At 48.5% G+C, this 17,657-nt stretch overlaps 2 protein-coding genes across 2 annotated transcripts in view; one reads left to right on the forward strand and one right to left on the reverse strand.

Annotated features, from left to right (window-relative positions):
* The first annotated feature begins 479 nt into the window (after positions 1-479).
* The window catches only part of ABCF1 (ATP binding cassette subfamily F member 1), a 51,313-nt gene continuing 34,135 nt past the window's right edge, over positions 480-17,657 (forward strand). The window contains exon 1 of the mRNA XM_050788383.1: positions 480-483. The gene's annotated coding sequence lies outside the window, so the exon portion shown is untranslated. The remainder of the gene's footprint in view (positions 484-17,657) is intronic.
* GNL1 (G protein nucleolar 1 (putative)) lies at positions 6,371-16,963 on the reverse strand. Its single transcript, XM_050788397.1, has 12 exons — positions 16,829-16,963; positions 16,248-16,413; positions 15,752-15,888; positions 15,460-15,611; positions 15,271-15,342; positions 14,051-14,258; positions 13,785-13,880; positions 13,162-13,356; positions 7,762-7,940; positions 7,522-7,684; positions 7,106-7,246; positions 6,371-6,720 (listed from the first exon to the last, which is right to left on the reverse strand). Exons 1-12 carry the CDS (start codon positions 16,899-16,901, stop codon positions 6,479-6,481), a joined length of 1,824 nt encoding a protein of 607 aa, XP_050644354.1. The 5' UTR covers positions 16,902-16,963; the 3' UTR covers positions 6,371-6,478.

A 17,657-nucleotide genomic window follows, 5' to 3' on the forward strand; every position in this document is an offset into this window, starting at 1 on the left:
TCAAGGTGGGTGGATCATGATGTCAGGAGATTGAGACCATCCTGGCTAACACGGTGAAACCCCGTCTCTACTAAAAATACAAAAAAAATTAGCTAGGTATGGTGGTGGGCGCCTGTAGTCCCAGCTACTCGAGAAGCTGAGGCAGAAGAACAGCGTGAACCCGGGAGGCAGAGCTTGCAGTGAGCCGAGATTGCGCTACTGCACTCCAGCCTCGGTGACAGAGCAAGACTCCATCTCAAAAAAAAAAAAAAAAAAAAGAAAGAAAATATGGTATATATACTGTGGAATGCTATTCAGTCTTTAAAAAGAAATTTTGTCATTTGAGACAGCATTAATGGAATTGGAGAACATTATGCTAAGTGAAGTAAGCTAGGCACAGAAAGACAAATCTGTATGTTCTCACTTATAAGTCGAATCTAAAACAATTGAACTCAAAGGAAGAGAGAGTAGAATAGTGGTTACCAGAGACTGGGGGTCTGGGGGAAATGGGGATATGTTGGTCAAAGGGTACAAAGCTTCATTGGACTGGAAAAATAAGCTTTTCTTTTTCTTTGAGATATATTGCATAGCAAAGTTAATACAGTAAATAATTCTTGTACATTTCAAAAGTGTTGAGGGTAAGTATCTTCTTTACATTTTTAACTTTTTTCCCTCCTTTATCTGAATGTAGAGAGTAAATTTCAAACATTCTCACCACAAAAAAAGTATTTAAAAGTGACAGATAGGCCGGGCGCGGTGGCTCACGCCTGTAATCCCAGCACTTTGGGAGGCCGAGACGGGCGGATCACGAGGTCAGGAGATCGAGACCATCCTGGCTAACACGGTGAAACCCCGTCTCTACTAAAAAATACAAAAAAAAAAACTAGCCGGGCGAGGGCGAGTGGCGGGCGCCTATAGTCCCAGCTACTCGGGAGGCTGAGGCAGGAGAATGGCGTGAACAGATGTGAGCTGGGCCACCGCACTCCAGCCTGGGTGACAGAGCGAGACTCCGTCTCAAAAAAAAAAAAAAAAAAAAAAGTGACAGATGTTGGGCCGGGCGCAGTGGCTCACACCTGTAATCCTAGCACTTTGGGAGGCAGCGGTGGGTGGACCACCTGAGGTCAGGAGTTCGAGACCAGCCTGGCCAACATGGTGAAACCCCACCTCTACTAAAAACACAAAAAATTAGCCGGGCGTGGTGGCGGATGCCTGTAATCCCAGCTACTTGGGAGGCTGAGGCAGAAGAATCACTTGAACCCAGGAGGTGGAAGTTGCAGTGAGCCGAGATTGCACCATTGCACTCCAGCCTGGGCAACAAGAGCTAAACTCCGTCTCAAAAAAAAAAAGAAAAAAGTGATAGATGTTAATGAGATTTATTTAATCATCTCACAGTGTAATTCATGAATCATAACATCACTTTGTACTCCATAAATATATACAACTATAATTTGCCAATTTACAATTATAAGGTTAAAATTTTTAAAAATAAAAGGTAACGACAACAAAAAAATTGGTAAGTAGAAAAATCGATGAATACAGAAGCTGGTAAAAACTAGTAAGGCGAATATGGCAAAATGTAGAATGTGTTGAATCTTTCAGTATTTGGGTGTTTATTGTTCTTTTTCTACGTTAGAAATTTTTCAAAATAAGTTGCAAACAATTTCCATATTATTCTGATTTTTACACAGTAACAGAAAACATTCCAGGCTTCAGCTCATTAATATTTCTTCTTTGTTCTCCTGAGGAATCAAAAGATTCTCATTTATGATATTTCAAAAGGCACATAAAGAAACATATCCAAACTTTGTTGTCTCTTCATTCAAGTTTGGCTTTAATATTTTATTAAAAATTTTTGTATTTGTAAATATTAAAACACTGAAACTTGCTACTGACACAAGAATGACAATGCACTAACAATAAAATCAAACTATTCAGAAGCAGTAGCAACTCCATGATTCCAAGGTAATTTAAACAGGCAACCTCAGAGTGCTTCAAGATGAAGGCGCAAAGCAGCCTCTCAGCCTGCAGTTATGCACGACACCGGCAGATAGCGCTGCAAAGCTTCACAAATGCAGCGGGAAGTCCATTTACCAATGGTTGTGGCGATCTCCTAATTAGCTTGAACTGAGTTTGTATTAGAATTTATAATTTTTACTGCTTATTGCAGTTACTCTTATATTACTGACACTGGAACAGATATGTTTTAACAACTGGTTGAGCCGTACCAGTGCGAACCAGCTGAATGTCAGCGCTGTTCCCTCCTGTGACAGAAGCCATGGGCGCCTGCCTGAGGGCACTCCCCTCACTGGGACTCTCAGTACCACGCCCACCTGTCCCCAAGGCTTGTTCCATCACTAAGCCCCACCTTCCCGCATTTTCACCTTTCTCCTCCACTTGATCCTTCTTCCTAACATCATGTTAACACACTCCAAACTAAAACACTTCAACTGCATATACTCTACTCCCTCCATTTTTTTCTTTCATTGCAATCACTGCCATTTTGAAAATTCTCTCCTCACCTCCACTGCCTCTACTCTTTTCCTCCAAATTATTCCTTAACCCTCTGACATCTGGGGCCTCTGATTCCACCTCTCCAAAGAAATGCTCCCAAGACCATGGAGGCCCCTCTCGTTGCTGGTGGATATTCTTCATTCTCCGTGCCACCACCCATCACACCCATCAGCAGCATTCCACACCGCCCTTCCTTCCTCCTCTAGCTTCATCACACCATGTTACTTTTTCCTGTCTCACTGGATCCTTTCCCTGCTCTCCTTTTTATATGTTTCCTGCTTTCTTCCTCAGCCTTCTCTGCTCCCCACACCTATATGTCCATGATGCCCAAATCTCTGTTTCCAGCCACCTCTCTTTCCCTGAGCTCCATTTGCATAAACTGTCTCAGATGAGATCCAGGGCGCTCACGGTGGTATGACTGTAGACAACTGTCTCAGGAAACAGACCCATGACACACCCAGTTGCCAAGTCAGAAACAGGATGTATACTCTTGACGTGTCTCTCTCCCCTACATGGCAAAACAATCCCAAGACATGTCATTTCTATCTCCTAAGCAACCCATAAAACGATTTCTCTTCTTTCCATCTTCCATTACCCTAATGCTAGTGTTCATTCTCTCCCCCTGGGATGGCTGTAAAAGCCTCTGATTTCTCCCCTTTCCAAACCAGTCTCCACACTGCAATTATAGTGATCTTTCTAAGGCACAATTCTCACCTTTTCAGTCTTAGGCTTAAAGTTCAATGTTCCTCTGGATAAAGCCTGAATCTTTAACATGGCTACAAAGGCCCAGCAAGAGCTGGACCAAGCCCACCTCTCCAGCTTCACCTTTCCTCATTTCTCCTTTGCACCCTCTGCCTCTGAACAAGTTATAGTCTTCCAAAGTTGTCATGTTCCTTGACCTTTGCTGCCTCCTCTGCCCAGAATGCTATTTCCTTCTGTCTGGATAACTCCTGCCCAGTATTTGGCCTCAGCACAGACATCTGTTCCTCTAGGAGGCTTCCCCTGATTCACCAACACCAGTTTAACCCCCCTACTGGCTGTTCCTAAAGCAATTCTTTACCATGGACTACTGATTTTTAGTGTTTGTTTTGTTTTGGCAGTCTGACATAACTTGATATACTAATGCAGCTTCTAGTCCTGTCCCCCACTCCTTCCTGATCACTATCCCAAGGTCCCTCCTATATGGAGCCACCACTGCCCCACTGGATCCTGTACCACCACCCTTCTCCCAGAACTTATCACATTTTTTTTTTTTTTTTTTTGTAATTGTCCGTTTCCATTCTCCAATAAATTGTGAGCTCCACAAAGAACCATTTCTATCTCACTTACCACTTGGAAGTGACAGGCAGATAGTAATTGCTCAACAAATGTTCTGAGTGAATGAATCCTTGGGGCAATTATGGTACTAACCACCTTATTCAGTTATGACAGTTCAGTAAATACATGTAACATAATGCTTTTATAGTTTACATACTGCTATAGAGCTATTGTATTATTATTATTATTCTATTCCTACCTTCCATTCCTTGAGGGTAGGATACTGCCTTATTCAATTTTGGTTATTGTCCCAGAACTCAGGGACAAATGTCTGGCATATATTGTTTTCAATCAATTTTTGTTGACTGTATCAATGATTATAATAAGTGAACAAAGGCCCATATAACTGAACTATCCTGGACCACACACAGCTACCCTGTTCCAGAACCAGGACTAGAATCCCATCTGGAAAAAGGGAAACTTGGAAGTTGACATCTAAGTGAGATTCCGGCATGGATGAGAGAAGCCCTGATTTCTCTCCATCAAGAAACTAGCCAGCTATGGAAGCCACCAGGGCCCCAGACCTCCATAATCAAGTATTCACATAGTAGACGTGACCCAGGCACGAGGGCAGACAAGAGGGTGCGAGGACAAGGGTATTTCAGCGTGGAGGGGAGACTGGGCCCTTGGTTTCCTGTGTCTTTGTAGTCAGTTCTAACCTCAGCCTCAGCACTGGTGTTGGGACCCTATTCATCCTGATCTGCAGGTCCCTCAGTTCTTTTCCTGTTGCTATTATCCTAGAGTCAGCAAATCACTTGATAGAGGCCTGGTAAGAGGTTTTATAGTCTAGCCCTGTGGGGGTGTCAGGAGTCGCCTCCTGCTAGATCTTCAGCATAAAAAACCCCCCTCCTCAGCTCCCAATCAACTCTTCATCCCCACCCCAGACTCTCCCAAATGCCCTGATGAAACCCTTGAGGTGGAAAAAGATAAAGACAAGCAAAGATAAACAGCACAAGCAGCAGAGGTACAAATAGAATTCTGATTTTTCTCCTTTCTCTCCACATTTTGAGGAAATGAATCCAATGTCCTCACCAGAGGACAAGCAAAGAAGTCCCCTGAGCATCTCTGAACATTATGAACCCTCAAAGTAAGCTTAGCTTGGGCCCCTTTCCCTTTTCTATCAGTGAGGCTATAGAGCCCCAGATGGGAGACAGGTGGATTTTTCTCTCAGCTGGGACCTTTTCTCTTGTCTAGCACATTTTGGGAAACCTTCAAGTACATTATCATGCTGGTAGTATTTAAACTTTGCACTGGAGTGAATTCCAGGGGTTATGTCCTCACTGAGACCAATGGAGATGAACATAAAGGAATATGTGGCCAAACACCTCAGCCTCTTTAAATATACTTTCCTTTGCTCCTTGGTTAACAGGGTCTGTCTGCTCACATTGGAGAAACTGCCCAGTGACTCAGATCCTGAAAGGATCTGCTTTAGAGCAAAAAGGAGTCTAGTACTTTTCACTCCTCCATCTTGTGGTCAACCTGTCAAACTACACTTTTTGCTATCATCCAATATAGACAACACTGGCAGTCAGTAAAACAAAGCTCATTCTTCCATTTCGAAAAGAATTAAAGAATTAAATCTAGGAGTCTAGTTGCTGGCTTAACAAAGGGATATACAGCAAGGCCTAAGGTGCCCTGACTCACGAGAGAGTTGATCTCTGCTGCAATGCTGAGGTGAAACCCTAAAATGATTCTGGCCACCTGCTAGGTTCTAGCTCTGACCCTGCACTGGGTCATCTTTGTTCCACCTCCAAACCAGAGTAAATGGAATTCAGGAGGCTGGTTCTGTGCCCACCCCTATGTACCTCATATACTCGCAGCTGCCAGGCTTTTAAATAATGAAACTTAACACTGTACTTAAAAGGGCTGTTCTGCTCAAATCATAAATGTGCACGCTAGTTGTTCACAATTAAAACTCTACTCGTACACATTAAATCGACATTTTCACAAGCGTTTTGCCTTAACTAAAAATTTATATCAACATGAAGACCTAGAATTATACTGCATGAGCCAAGATTTGCGGAACATCATTCACCCTTCTTAATCCAAAAACTTGGGTGCCTGAAGGTGGGGTTTTGATCATGGCCAGGCTTCAGTGGTACATCCTTATATGCTTGGTGCTCAGCACAGGTCAAGACACACAACAGACCCTCAATAAATATTTGCTGAATTTGAACAATTTCTGTAAAAATCTCATTTAGAGACATCAGCTTGGGACACTTCCTCTCTTACTGTTACTTCTCCCAGAAGCTCCTGGAATGACTAGGTCTGGCAGCAGGGGGCGCACAGGGCTGCTGCTCAAATCGGAGAATGGCACAAACTCCAAAAGGGAGCTGGATTTAGACCTCCCCTCCCCATGTAGATAATGGGATTCCTAAAGTGCAGAGTGGGAGAGTGGGTAGAGGAAGCAGGTTTCAGAGACTGAGAACCTACTAAACAAACTCCTAAGAGAACTTTCCCTTGCAAAGAGAATACATGAAAAAAGAAGGGAGAAGAGGAGAGAAGCCTCCCACAGCTGTTAGCCTGGAACAGCCGCTCACCTCAGTTCATCTGGGGAAGGGGCTACAAAGCAAACAATCTTTATTCACAATTGGGGTGGCAGAGGGGAGATACCCCCAGGTCAGTCCAAAAGCAAAGACATTGGGTGGGAAGATGGCACTGGGCGAGGAACTCAGCACTCATCCTCACCCAGCAGGGCATAAGGGTTTCGGCCAGCCAAACTGGACCCTGGAGCTGAGGTTGGGGTGTCCTCATCCCCTTCTCCCTCCTCATCCGCATCCCGGTCCTCCTCTCCCTCCTCCTCACAGGAGCTGCTCAGCTCTTCCTCTTCCTCCTCCTCCTCGTCACCTGCTGGCCCCACCCTGCCCTGCAAAACCACCAGCTCCGTGGTCTCTGGATGGGACTCCCAGGTGCCTGGGGAACCAAAACAAGAAAAAATGGAGGAGAGTTTTGAGCAAGGAACTAAAGCCAGAGAAAGATGGGGAAGAGGCAAAGACTAGGAATAACAATAATCTTTATAGCTGCTGGCATTCATTCATTCATCCATTCATTCAACTTCCTATGTGCAGATTGCTGAACAGAAGCTTTGTGCACATCAACTTCAACAGTTACAATCACCATGCTAAGGGTCAATTATTACCCTCAGTTTGCAGATCAGAAAACGTCTCAGATGTTAAGTTACAGAGCTAGCCAACAGGTACAGAATCCAGGTTTGACCCTCTTGCTCTCTGGCCACAAAGCCCACACCCTTTTACCTATACCATGGCAGGGGGCTAGGGAAGAATATCTGGGCTCTGACCTTTCTGTTCACTGTAGCCTGGGGGATGAAAACACAGGCTGAGGCGGCCGTCCACTGCCAGCCGCAAGAGACTGTTGGCTGCTCTGTACACATCATTCCGAGCCGCCTTGGCTGTCTTGTAACCACGTTTCTCTGCCCAGGCTGGAGGGAGAAAAGAATAATGGAAAGAGAAGGCATTAACCAGATACCAGTTATATTCCCACTCCCATAACACAGTCCTTCTAGTTTTCCCCAAAACATTCCAGGCCAGAGATCTTACTGGCTACGCAACAAAAATCTAGGGGTGAGTGGACAGCAGCTTCATCAATGGCAGAATCTCTGAGGAGAGGAAAGGAGACAGGGAAGGGTAAAAGGCGAGGCAGGTAAGGAAGAGGAGCTGAAACCAGGTGGGGTGAAGCCAGGCACATGGAACTCACCTTCACAGATGTCCCAGGCACACCAGGGGTGTTCCGCTGAGGGGTCCTCAGCCTCTGGGTGGCGCAAGTGGAGCAGGGCCTGCACGGGAATTCGGGAGGCCAGGTAGCCCACAGCAGTATAGGGCTCCTGGATCTGGGCGATGGGGTAGATCCCTGCCAGAACCTGAGGGAAATGAGCACTCAGTACCTTCCTCAATGTCCCACCTTCTCTCTTTCCCTTACCCACCCTCCCCCTCATACCTGCAACTGCCTAGGCAGAAGAGATGGGAAGATGAGGCCCGGGCAGTCACAGAGCTTCACGGAGGGAGTAAGAAAGTAGGTCTGAAAGTATCGGGTATGGCCTGGGGTTCTGGAGACACTCACAACTTTCCGCCCCACCAGCCCATTGATCAGCGAGGACTTTCCCACATTAGGGAAACCTGAGGAAGGCAAGGAAATTTAATGTTTAACAGGTTTTTACTCTGTGGTGGGACTTGGTGCTATACCTATAGGTAAAAGGGGAACTAAGGCTCAGAAATTAAGGAAATGGTATTGCAGAATACAAATCATGCTCTGGGCTCGCAGGGTTAAATCCTGGCCCTTCCACTTACCAGCTTTGTGATGTCAGGGCAACTAACTTTCTGAGTCTCTGCTTCTTCATTTTACAGCGCAGACACCTCCCTACCTTAGGGTGGTCAGGATTAAATGAGATAACCAATACAACTTGTGTGGGTCAGTGCCTGCAGTACAGTAAGTACCCAGTACAAGTGATCCACATCTCATAATTACCATGACTTGGCCTGGCACAGTGGCTCACGCTTGTAATCCCAGCACTCTGGGAAGCCAAGGTGGGTGGATCACCTGAGGTCAGGAGTTCAAGACCAGCCTGGCCAACATGGTGAAATCCCATCTCTACTAAAAATACAAAAATTAGCTGAGTGTGCTGGTGGGCACCTGTAATCGCAGCTACTTGGGAGGCTGAGGCAGGAGAACCACTTGAACCCAGGAGGCGGAGGTTGCAGTGAGCCGAGATTGCACCATTGCACTCTAGCCTGGGCAACAAGAGGGAAACTCTTATCTTGAAAAAAATAATAATAATTACGATGACTTGTCCAGGGAGGAAACTGGAAGCCTTGGGACTCACTGCCACTCTGCTCAAAACCACTACCAGTTTTTGTATTTCTGGCTGACTTCAGTGCCTTTATCTCCCTTCCACAAAGCATCTCATTTACCCCACCTCAGCTGCCCATTCCCGTGGTAATACCTGCATCTTGTCACTTCACAGCTCCAAAGCCTCAATTCCAAGCAACCCTCTCTGCCCTAACAACTCATCTTTCCAGCTCACTTACTCTGGTTCCTCCATTCCAGTAAGTCTTTGACCCCTGACCTTAACACAGTAACACTATGCAATATCCAACTCGTGTCCTCAATTTTCTTCTTACTTGACTCAGATTTCATGATCCAGCTCCTCAGCCAGGCCTGTTCAGAAACCTGGAACTCCCTGGTCCCACCTCTCCCCTCTATCTTACTCACCTAGCAAAAATCCCAACCCTATAAAATCCAGTTCTGCCCATTCAGCACTGCTCCTGGGGAGCTGACTGTGGCTAAGAAAAGATGTACCACTGTGCTCAATCTTTACAACACGTGGAAGTATCTAGGAGGGAGAGAGGGAAGGAGGGAGAGAAAAGTTCTCCTTTGACGACCACCACCAGACCCATTTCTCTGTTCGCTTTGCAGGAAAACTCCTTAAAAGACTTAGCTACTTTTCACCACTTCTTCCTGCTATCTTCTTTGTAACTGTAAACTATAATATACACAAAAATGCACAGAAGGCTGGGCGCAGTGGCTCAAGCCTGTAATCCCAGCACTTTGGGAGGCTGAGACAGGGGGATCACGAGGTCAGGAGATCGAGACCATCCTGGCTAACATGGTGAAACCCCGTCTCTACTCAAAAATACAAAAAAAAACTAGCCGAGCGAGGTGGCGGGCGCCTGTAGTCCCAGCTACTCGGGAGGCTGAGGCAGGAGAATGGTGTAAACCCGGGAGGCGGAGCTTGCAGTGAGCTGAGATCCGGCCACTGCACTCCAGCCTGGGTGACAGAGCAAGACTCCATCTCAAAAAAAAAAAAAAAGCACAGAACATACACGTGCAGCCTGATGAACCCGACACCACTCAGTGTGTGACAACACGTTCCATCTTTCCTTTTTTTGTTTTTGCTTTTGTTTTTGAGACAGAGTCTCACTCCCTTGCCCAGGCTGGAGTGCAATGGTGCAATGTTGGCTTATGGTAACCTCATCCTCCCAGGTTCAAGCGATTCTCATGCCTCAACCTCCTAAGTAGCTGAGACCACAGGCGTACGGCTCCACGCCCGGCTAAATTTTTGTATTTTTAGTAGAGGTAGGGTTTTGCCATGTTGGCCAGGCTGGTCTCAAACTCCTGACCTCAAGCAATCCGCCTGCGTCAGCCTCCCAAAGTGCTGGGATTACAGGCATGAGCCACCGCACCCGGCCTCCATTCATCCTTCTTGATCATAAGCCTCTCCCTCTACACATGTGAGCTTTATCCTTTTAAGAGAATCCACTCCTTACATTTCTCTTTAGTTTATGATCTGTGTGTCTCTCAACAATGCAGCTTAATTTTGCAGCTTTCAAACTTGATACAACTGAAATTGTGCGGTATGGATGCTACTGTGTCAGGCTCCTTTCACATAACTTTATGTGAAGTTGTTGCACCTTCTCTCATGGTCCTACTCCAATTTGGCTTCTCCACCCCACTGAAACTATGGATTTTCACATTGCCAAGCCCGCTGAGCAGGTCTCTGTTCTCTCACTTGGCCTGTCAGCAACAGTTGACACAGCTAATCCCTCCTTTCCTCTTCAAACACCTTCTTCATTTGACTTCTGGGACACTCCCTTGGTTTTCCTCCTTCTCACTCTCCTTTGCCCAGCTAAATGCTGGCTTGTCCTAAGGCTCAATCCTTGACCTCCTCTTCTCCACCTATTTCCTTTCTCTCCTACATCTCATCCAATTCCGTGGCTTTTTTTTTTTTTGAGACAAAGTCTCGCTCTGTTGCCCAAGCTGGAGTGCAGTGGCATGATCTTGGCTCACTGTAACCTCCCCCTCCAGGATTCAAGCGATTATCCTGTCTCACCCTCCTGAGTAGCTGGGACTACAGGCATGCACCACCACGCACGGTTAATTTTTTGTATTTTTTGGTAGAGACAGGGTTTCACCATGTTGGCCAGGCTGGTCTCAAATGCTTGGCCTCAGGTGATTCACCTGCCTCCGCCTCCTAAAGGGCTGGGATTATAGGTGTGAGCCACTGTGCCCAGCCTAATTCCATGGCTTTAAATACCATATATATCCATCAATGGCTCCCCAAATTTAAATCTTTCCCAAACTCAAATTTCTATCCTCTTCTCTCCCCTAAGCTGCTGACTACTTGCCCACTGCCTATTCAACATCTCCACTAGGGACATTTAAAAAGAATCTGAAATTTAATTTCTGATTCCCCTCTCCTCCCCAAAGCCTTCAAATCTGCTTCTCCCCTAGTCTTCCCATCTCAGTATTTCCAGTTGCTCAAGACAAAAACCTGGAAGTCCTTCTTTCTCCTCACTTTCCTTCATGTGCCAACTGCAAACCATTAGCAATCTCATTTTCTCTACCTTCAAAATATATCATGCTTCTGGCCCTGTCTCACCACCTCCAGCTCCAGCATCCTACTCTAAGCAACTCTTATTTCTCTCCTAGATTACTGAAATAGCCTCAACTGCTCTCTCTGCTCCCCTTCTTGCCCACCTCCCATCATTTATTCTCTACTCAGGAGGTATACTTTTAAGAAACAAAATCAAATCTATCATTCTGCTGTTCAGAAGCTACCCTTGGCTTCTCATGAGACTTGGAATAAAATCCAAAATGGCTGTCACAGCCTCAGGGCTCTACATGATGTGGGCCCTGGCGATCTTGCTGACCTCATTCCCAATACTCTATCCTGGCTCCCATACTTCAATCTTTCAGGCACTCTTGCTGGTCCTAGAATCTCCAAGCCCATTCCTTCCTCAAGACCCTTTCCCCACAGTTCTGAATGGCTCACTTCATCTCATCAACCAGTTCTCTCCTCAGGGAGGTTTTCCCTGAGCACCTCTCCTTTCAGTCACTCTCTAGCCCCTTTCGTTGCTTTATTGCCTTCACTGCCCCTACATGATTTCGGATCACAAAACCTATTTACTCACAAGAAAATAAGCTCCATGAATATACAGACCTTTCTGCCATTTTCACAGCAGTGTGTCTCATCCCTAGAATATCTGGCACCTGGTAAGCATTCAGTACATATTTGTTGAATGGGTAAATGAATGAGAGCTGGAAGGAAATCCAAACTCAGAGGTGCCTGTGCCACAGCAAACTCCCTCTCACACCACCTGGAATAGAGACCAGCTAAAGCAGAGCCTGCTAAGAGAGGGAACAGAGGCTCCTTGTGAGGGGAAGCCTAGGATCAGAAGTCAGGGAAGGGACAGCCAGATGAAATGACTAGAAAGAGGAGCAATGAGGCAGGTTCTTCCAAAGACAAAAAGGACACTAAGAGATAAGTCAGGGCACTTCCAAGGAGTCCAACTACCTACTCCACATTCCCTAATTTCTTCTGGGTTGGGCCTAATTTGGTTCCAATATCACCTCAGATACCACAACTTGTCCAAGGTCTCTTCTTACCTCTCCTACCCTAAATGAAGACAGGCCCTGGGTCCTAATGATACATTCCTTTTTCCTCCACTGTGAGCTGAGACAAAGCCCTTAAGAGGAGATTCTCCTTGGCAACAAACTTAAAGGGTTAAAACCTAGAAGAAAACTAATACTTGCTGAGCTCCTACTACGATTTGATGATCACTGTACTACAGACTAATTACTACAATTCAAATAGTTTATATAAACCACTTAAAACAGTGCCTGTTACATAGTAAGCACCATATAAACACTAAGTTTTAATAATAATAATTATTACTGTTATCACTATTTGTCAGATATTCTTAGGCTCTCTCAACACTATTCTCATCATTCCTCACATCCATTCTTTTTAAAGACAGGGTCTCACTCTGTCAGCCAGGCTGGAGTGCAGTGGCACAATCACAGCTCACTGCAGCCTTGAACTCCTGGGCTAAGTGATCCTCCTGCCTCAGCCCCTGAAGTAACATGGACTACAGGCACACACCACCACACTTGGCTATTTTTTTTTTTTTATCTTTTGTAAAGATGGAGTTTCACTATATTGCCCAGACTGGTCTTGAGCTCCTGGTCTCAAGCAATCCTCCCACCTCAGCCTCCCAAAGCACTGGGACTATAGGCATAAGCTCTCACAAATGGCCCACATCCATTCTTTTAATCAGGTATCAATGGCCTTTTTTAAAAAAAGTCAAAGTAACTAAGACTCAGAGTAGCAAAATCACTTGCTCAAGACCTCACAGCTGAGAAGAGGCTGAATTTAACCCAGGCTGTCAATGATCCCTCCACTGCAGCAGATGCTTCTTCTGCCTTGCCCACCACCACTGGCAGAGATCACCCCTCAGACACCCTGGGGCCTAATGAAACGTGATCACCCTCTCTCTTTTCCAAATATGAAAACCCTGTACCTCCTTGGAGGCCACCACGCACAAGCTGCCACTTCCTTACCCACACAGCCGATGGTCACCACCCCATCCTTGTAGCGCTCTCGGGTTGGGCCGGTTGGCTCCATTGCTGAATCAGTCTGCTGCTCCACCAAGACTGCTGGGCCATCGTCCTCTTCCTCCTCCTCCCCGGAGCCATTACCCCAGGTGGCCCCCGCTACATCCCGAGCAATCTTCTCCCGCCAGCTGCTCAAGTCCACTGCTCAAAGAAGGAGAAGATTAAAGAGGTCCTCCCCAGGGCTGCTGTGTATGATGGCACATACTGTGCCTTGCAGCCTGCACAGATTATGTAACTGGCACCCTCTGGAGGTGTACAGTGCCAACCTGAACAAGAGCAGGTCAGAGAATCTCCCAAAAGTCACTTGATCCCACCCTCCCTGGAATCATGCACATCTCTCTGAGCTTCTGAAAAGTACTAGGAAGGCTAAAGGCAGCAAGCCACTGAGGCTCCCGACTACTTGCTACCTCTCGTCCCACCAGGTCAGTCTGCTCCTTACTCTATCCCTTCCCCGGCTTCTTGCATATCTCCACCATACAGCGGGTGGCTTCAGGAAAGGTGAGCAAAATGATTCTGCGTCTTGGGTCTTCCCCATGTCCTCCTACAGCCCTCCTCTAAGGGCCACATACCTTTCCCCACAGTGATGGCTTCACAGGCTCTCAGCAACTGCTCTGGCCCCAGGGCCCGAGTCCATCCTCTCCCCCGCCTCCGACTCTTCTTCAAGACTGAGATCAGAAGGCACGAAAGGATTGGCACACGGGCTTAGGCCTCTCATCTCTCCCACCACCCTTAGGCCCAAGACCAGGTGCCCCCTTGTCAACAAGCCTCTCTGTTCTCCCCTTTGTCCCCTGCCAACTCACCTCTCCCAAGCTGCCCTCTCTCATTGCCCACTCACCACTACTAGGGTCCTGTGGGGTGCGGGGGTCCCGAGGGAAAGAGGTGAAAAGGACGACATGGAGCTGGGGATAGTGTTGATGGAAATAATGCTTCCAGGCAACCACAAGAGCTGGTGGGGCCAGATCCACCTTGTTCAAAACCAGCACCAGGGCCAGCCCAAGTTCTCCAGTCACATACTCATAAAGTGCTGGCGGGAAATTCACAACCTAGGACAGGGTTGATAAGAAGATGGAGCAGTGAAAGGTCAACCCAGAGTTCTCTGCCTCCAGCTCCCCACTTAGCAGGCATAGCTCAGAGACAAGGCCCTGGTGGTAGCAGATTCTGGGCTAAAAACTATAAACCAGCCAAACTGAAAAAGGAAGACAAAACAGGGGTTAGTAATATTTCTGAGTCTCAGGGGGCTTCCTATAGGTCATGATTAGAGATGGAAATGAACCCAAAACAAGACAAGGAAACAGCGTCACTTAGCACACTGAGGTAAAGGCTGGGATCGGAAATAGGGATGGGTGTTAGGGTAACAATTAGTCTGCTTTTGTGTGCGCACAACTATATAAGTGTGTATACATGCAAGTACATGCACTCGTGTGCATGTTCGTGTGTTAACAATGTGACTGTGAACATGTGTGCAAACATGCCTGTGTATATTGATGTGCACATGATGTATGTGTCAGTACATGTGTGTGTGTACACATTGTTAAGGACCTCCAACCTAAACGGTCCTCACAGACCTCCCTTTCTCCCACTGGAGGACAAGAGTGAAGTTGCAGAGCTAGGATTCATACAGGGCAGTCCAGCAGCAGTCTACAGCCTTAACTACTACTCTACGATTCCAGGTGGGTTCTGTAGCAACTGATGCGGCAGTACTAGAGAAATGAGATAAGGAAGAAAGGGCATCTTTGGGCTGGGCAGGAGGAAGCCCCCAATTGCATTCATAGAATCCCTGGAGCTCCACACTTGGATTTTCTGTTGGTCTAACTGTGATGAGTTAAAAGGATAGGACATGAATGTTTTGAAGAGGAGAGTGAGCCGGCCAAGGGAGAAGTGACAGGCTATAAGAGAGAATAAAAAACTGAGTTCCTAACTGCAGACATCAGCACTAGGCAGAGGTCAGAAAGACAGGAAAATAGATACCTGTCTCCCAACTCTTGCCTCTGACCTTTGCCCCTGAAAAACCTTTCTCCCTCCTCCTCCTTGGCCACCCTTATTCCTAGTACTCACTGGATGTCGGATATCAGTGATAAGCAGGACAATGTCAGACATCTCTAACACACGCCACAGCTGCCTCCATGTCTAAAAAGACAAGATCAGGAAGAGAACCTGAACACAGAGTCCCTCTCAAGCCTGATCCCAAGCCAATTTGACCATTGGTCACTATGCCCCACTCCTGTCCCTAGAGTACACTGTCACCTCCAGATTGTGCTCAAAGTAGCTGAGTTTCTCAGAGGAGTAAGCCCCATGAATCTTCCCAAGATACTCTTGGAAGCTCCGTTCCTCTTGGCTCATTAGTTGCTCCTTGGACATCTCATAGCTCCAAGGAGGACGTCGAGGAAAGTCCAGAACTGGGAAATCAGGAAAAAGTCCAAGTGTGAGGGAATTTTCAGGATTCAAGAGTACATCCCAGACCCCTCCATCCTCACACTAGGCTCTTACCTTTCCAAACTCCTTTCCCCAGCCCAATACTTGTCTTGCCCTCACTCACCTGAGCCAGGCTGATAGACCTCCCGGATGTCCAGCTCCAACACCTCAGCACTGACCGGCTGTAGAACTTGCTCCCGGGCTGCTCTCTTTCTCCTCTCTACCTCCTCTCTGCTGTCTCTCTCAAAATGCAGTCGGTATCTAAGGGAACAGGGACCAAGACATCCAGCGCAATCCTGTGGCCACAAACTCCTATTTTCTCCCCTCTTGGACAATCAACTTCGCAAAGCATTCTCTCGTCGTTCAAGTCTCCTCTCTCAAGTCAGCCTTCCCCCAAGTCCTTCTTTCAGGCAATACTCAGCCTCCTCCTCCTAAAAGCCCAACTCTCTCCAGCCCCTCTGGAAAGCAAGATTGTGGCCCGCACTGGGGAGCCGAGGGGCTAGCGGAGAACTGTGGCATCGCAGGCCCACCGTCTTCACCAGCAGCAGCCCACTTTCCCCCAAAGCTCTGACTTCCGGGTAGGCGGGAAAGCCGGGACCAGCGCCCCCTCCCACCCTCACCGATTTGGGTCGTAGCCTCGTGGACCCAGCCCCTGAGAAGGCTGCTGGTTAAGCCTGCGGATATGATGGGTCACAGACTCCCCGTCCGAGGTGTCTGTCTGTTCCTCTCGCCGCTCCCGGCTCCCGCTGCGGCTGTTGGAACTGGAGCGCAGCCCATCTTGAAGCCCTGCGGGGAGGGGCCGGTGACGCCAGTGCTGGCCAGCTCTCAGGGGCCATAAGACCCTCTCCCCCACCGGTCTGACTCTTCTTCATCCCACTCAACTTCTTCCGACGCTCTGTCCTCCCAACCACCCTATTCGGGACCCTCCCGGATGTGCGTGGGGGGGAATCACTCCTCCAGGGAGCAGTAGGGACGGCGCCCCGTGCGAGCTGGAGGGATTCCCCTCCCCCAACTCTCCATCCTTCCCCACCCCTTCCAGATGTGGGGGGGTGGGGTGGGAGATCCCCTCCGCGATAGGCCGCGAGGGTTGGCGCGGTCCCACGACACCCTCCCACGACCCCCAGAGGTGCAGCGGGCACACCCCTCCTTCCAGCTGTGCGGAAGCCCGAGCCCCGCCTCCTCCTCCAGCTCCCGCACTGACCTCTCTTCCGCTCCCGTTTGTCCTGCAACTGCTTCTTCTTCTGCTTCACGCTAAAGGGCTTCTTCCTCGGCATGGCCCGGACCAGTCACCTGGCCCGCCCTCCGCCGAGCTCCTGCCGCCTCAACTGACTGCCCCCCGGGGCAGTCCCCGCCGCAGGGGCCCGGGACCCTAGAGGAGGCGGAGCTAGCAGGTGACGTCAGCGGGCGGGCCCGACAGAATTGCCGCCGCGGCGGCGATGGAAGGCGGACAGGGGAGATACACAGTCACTTCCCTCCAGGAGCGAGGCGAAAGGATGATGCGGGGTGGGCTACTGGCACGTGAGAGCCAGTAGCACCGAGAGAGCACCCCGGCGGCGAGGAAGGAGGCGCGCGTGGGAGGACCAGGCTAACTCCGTCACGGACGCTACCAACTCGCGTTCGGAGGAGGGGGGAGCGCGTGTCATCACTACCTTGCGCTCCCGGGAGAAGCTACCACTCACCTGGAGGGGGCGGCGGAGCGGAGGGCGGGGCCTATTACCTAGGGGAGAGGAGGAGTGGACACGCTGAGGCTACACTCCCAACCCCCAGGCTTGACCTTAGTGGAAAGCCGAGACGGTGCGTCCCGGGAATGAAGCCAGGTTGCTGGGCTACACCGGGGGCACGGTCAGAGGTCTTTAGGGGAGGGCGGCGGTCTGAAGAGTCCTGGCTGCCGACCTGCTGGGACCCAAATTCCTTGTGGGAACGATGATAAGGAGCAGGTTTACAGATCAGAAGTGCAAAAGCGGGCGAGAAGCGAAACCCAGGCGGGACAAGGGCTTTTGGAGGGAGGTCAAAGGGCACAAAGTTGTGCC

The sequence above is a fragment of the Macaca thibetana genome, chromosome 4 (genome assembly GCF_024542745.1).
Source record: "Macaca thibetana thibetana isolate TM-01 chromosome 4, ASM2454274v1, whole genome shotgun sequence".
In the NCBI taxonomy this organism is placed as follows: Eukaryota; Metazoa; Chordata; class Mammalia; order Primates; family Cercopithecidae; genus Macaca; species Macaca thibetana.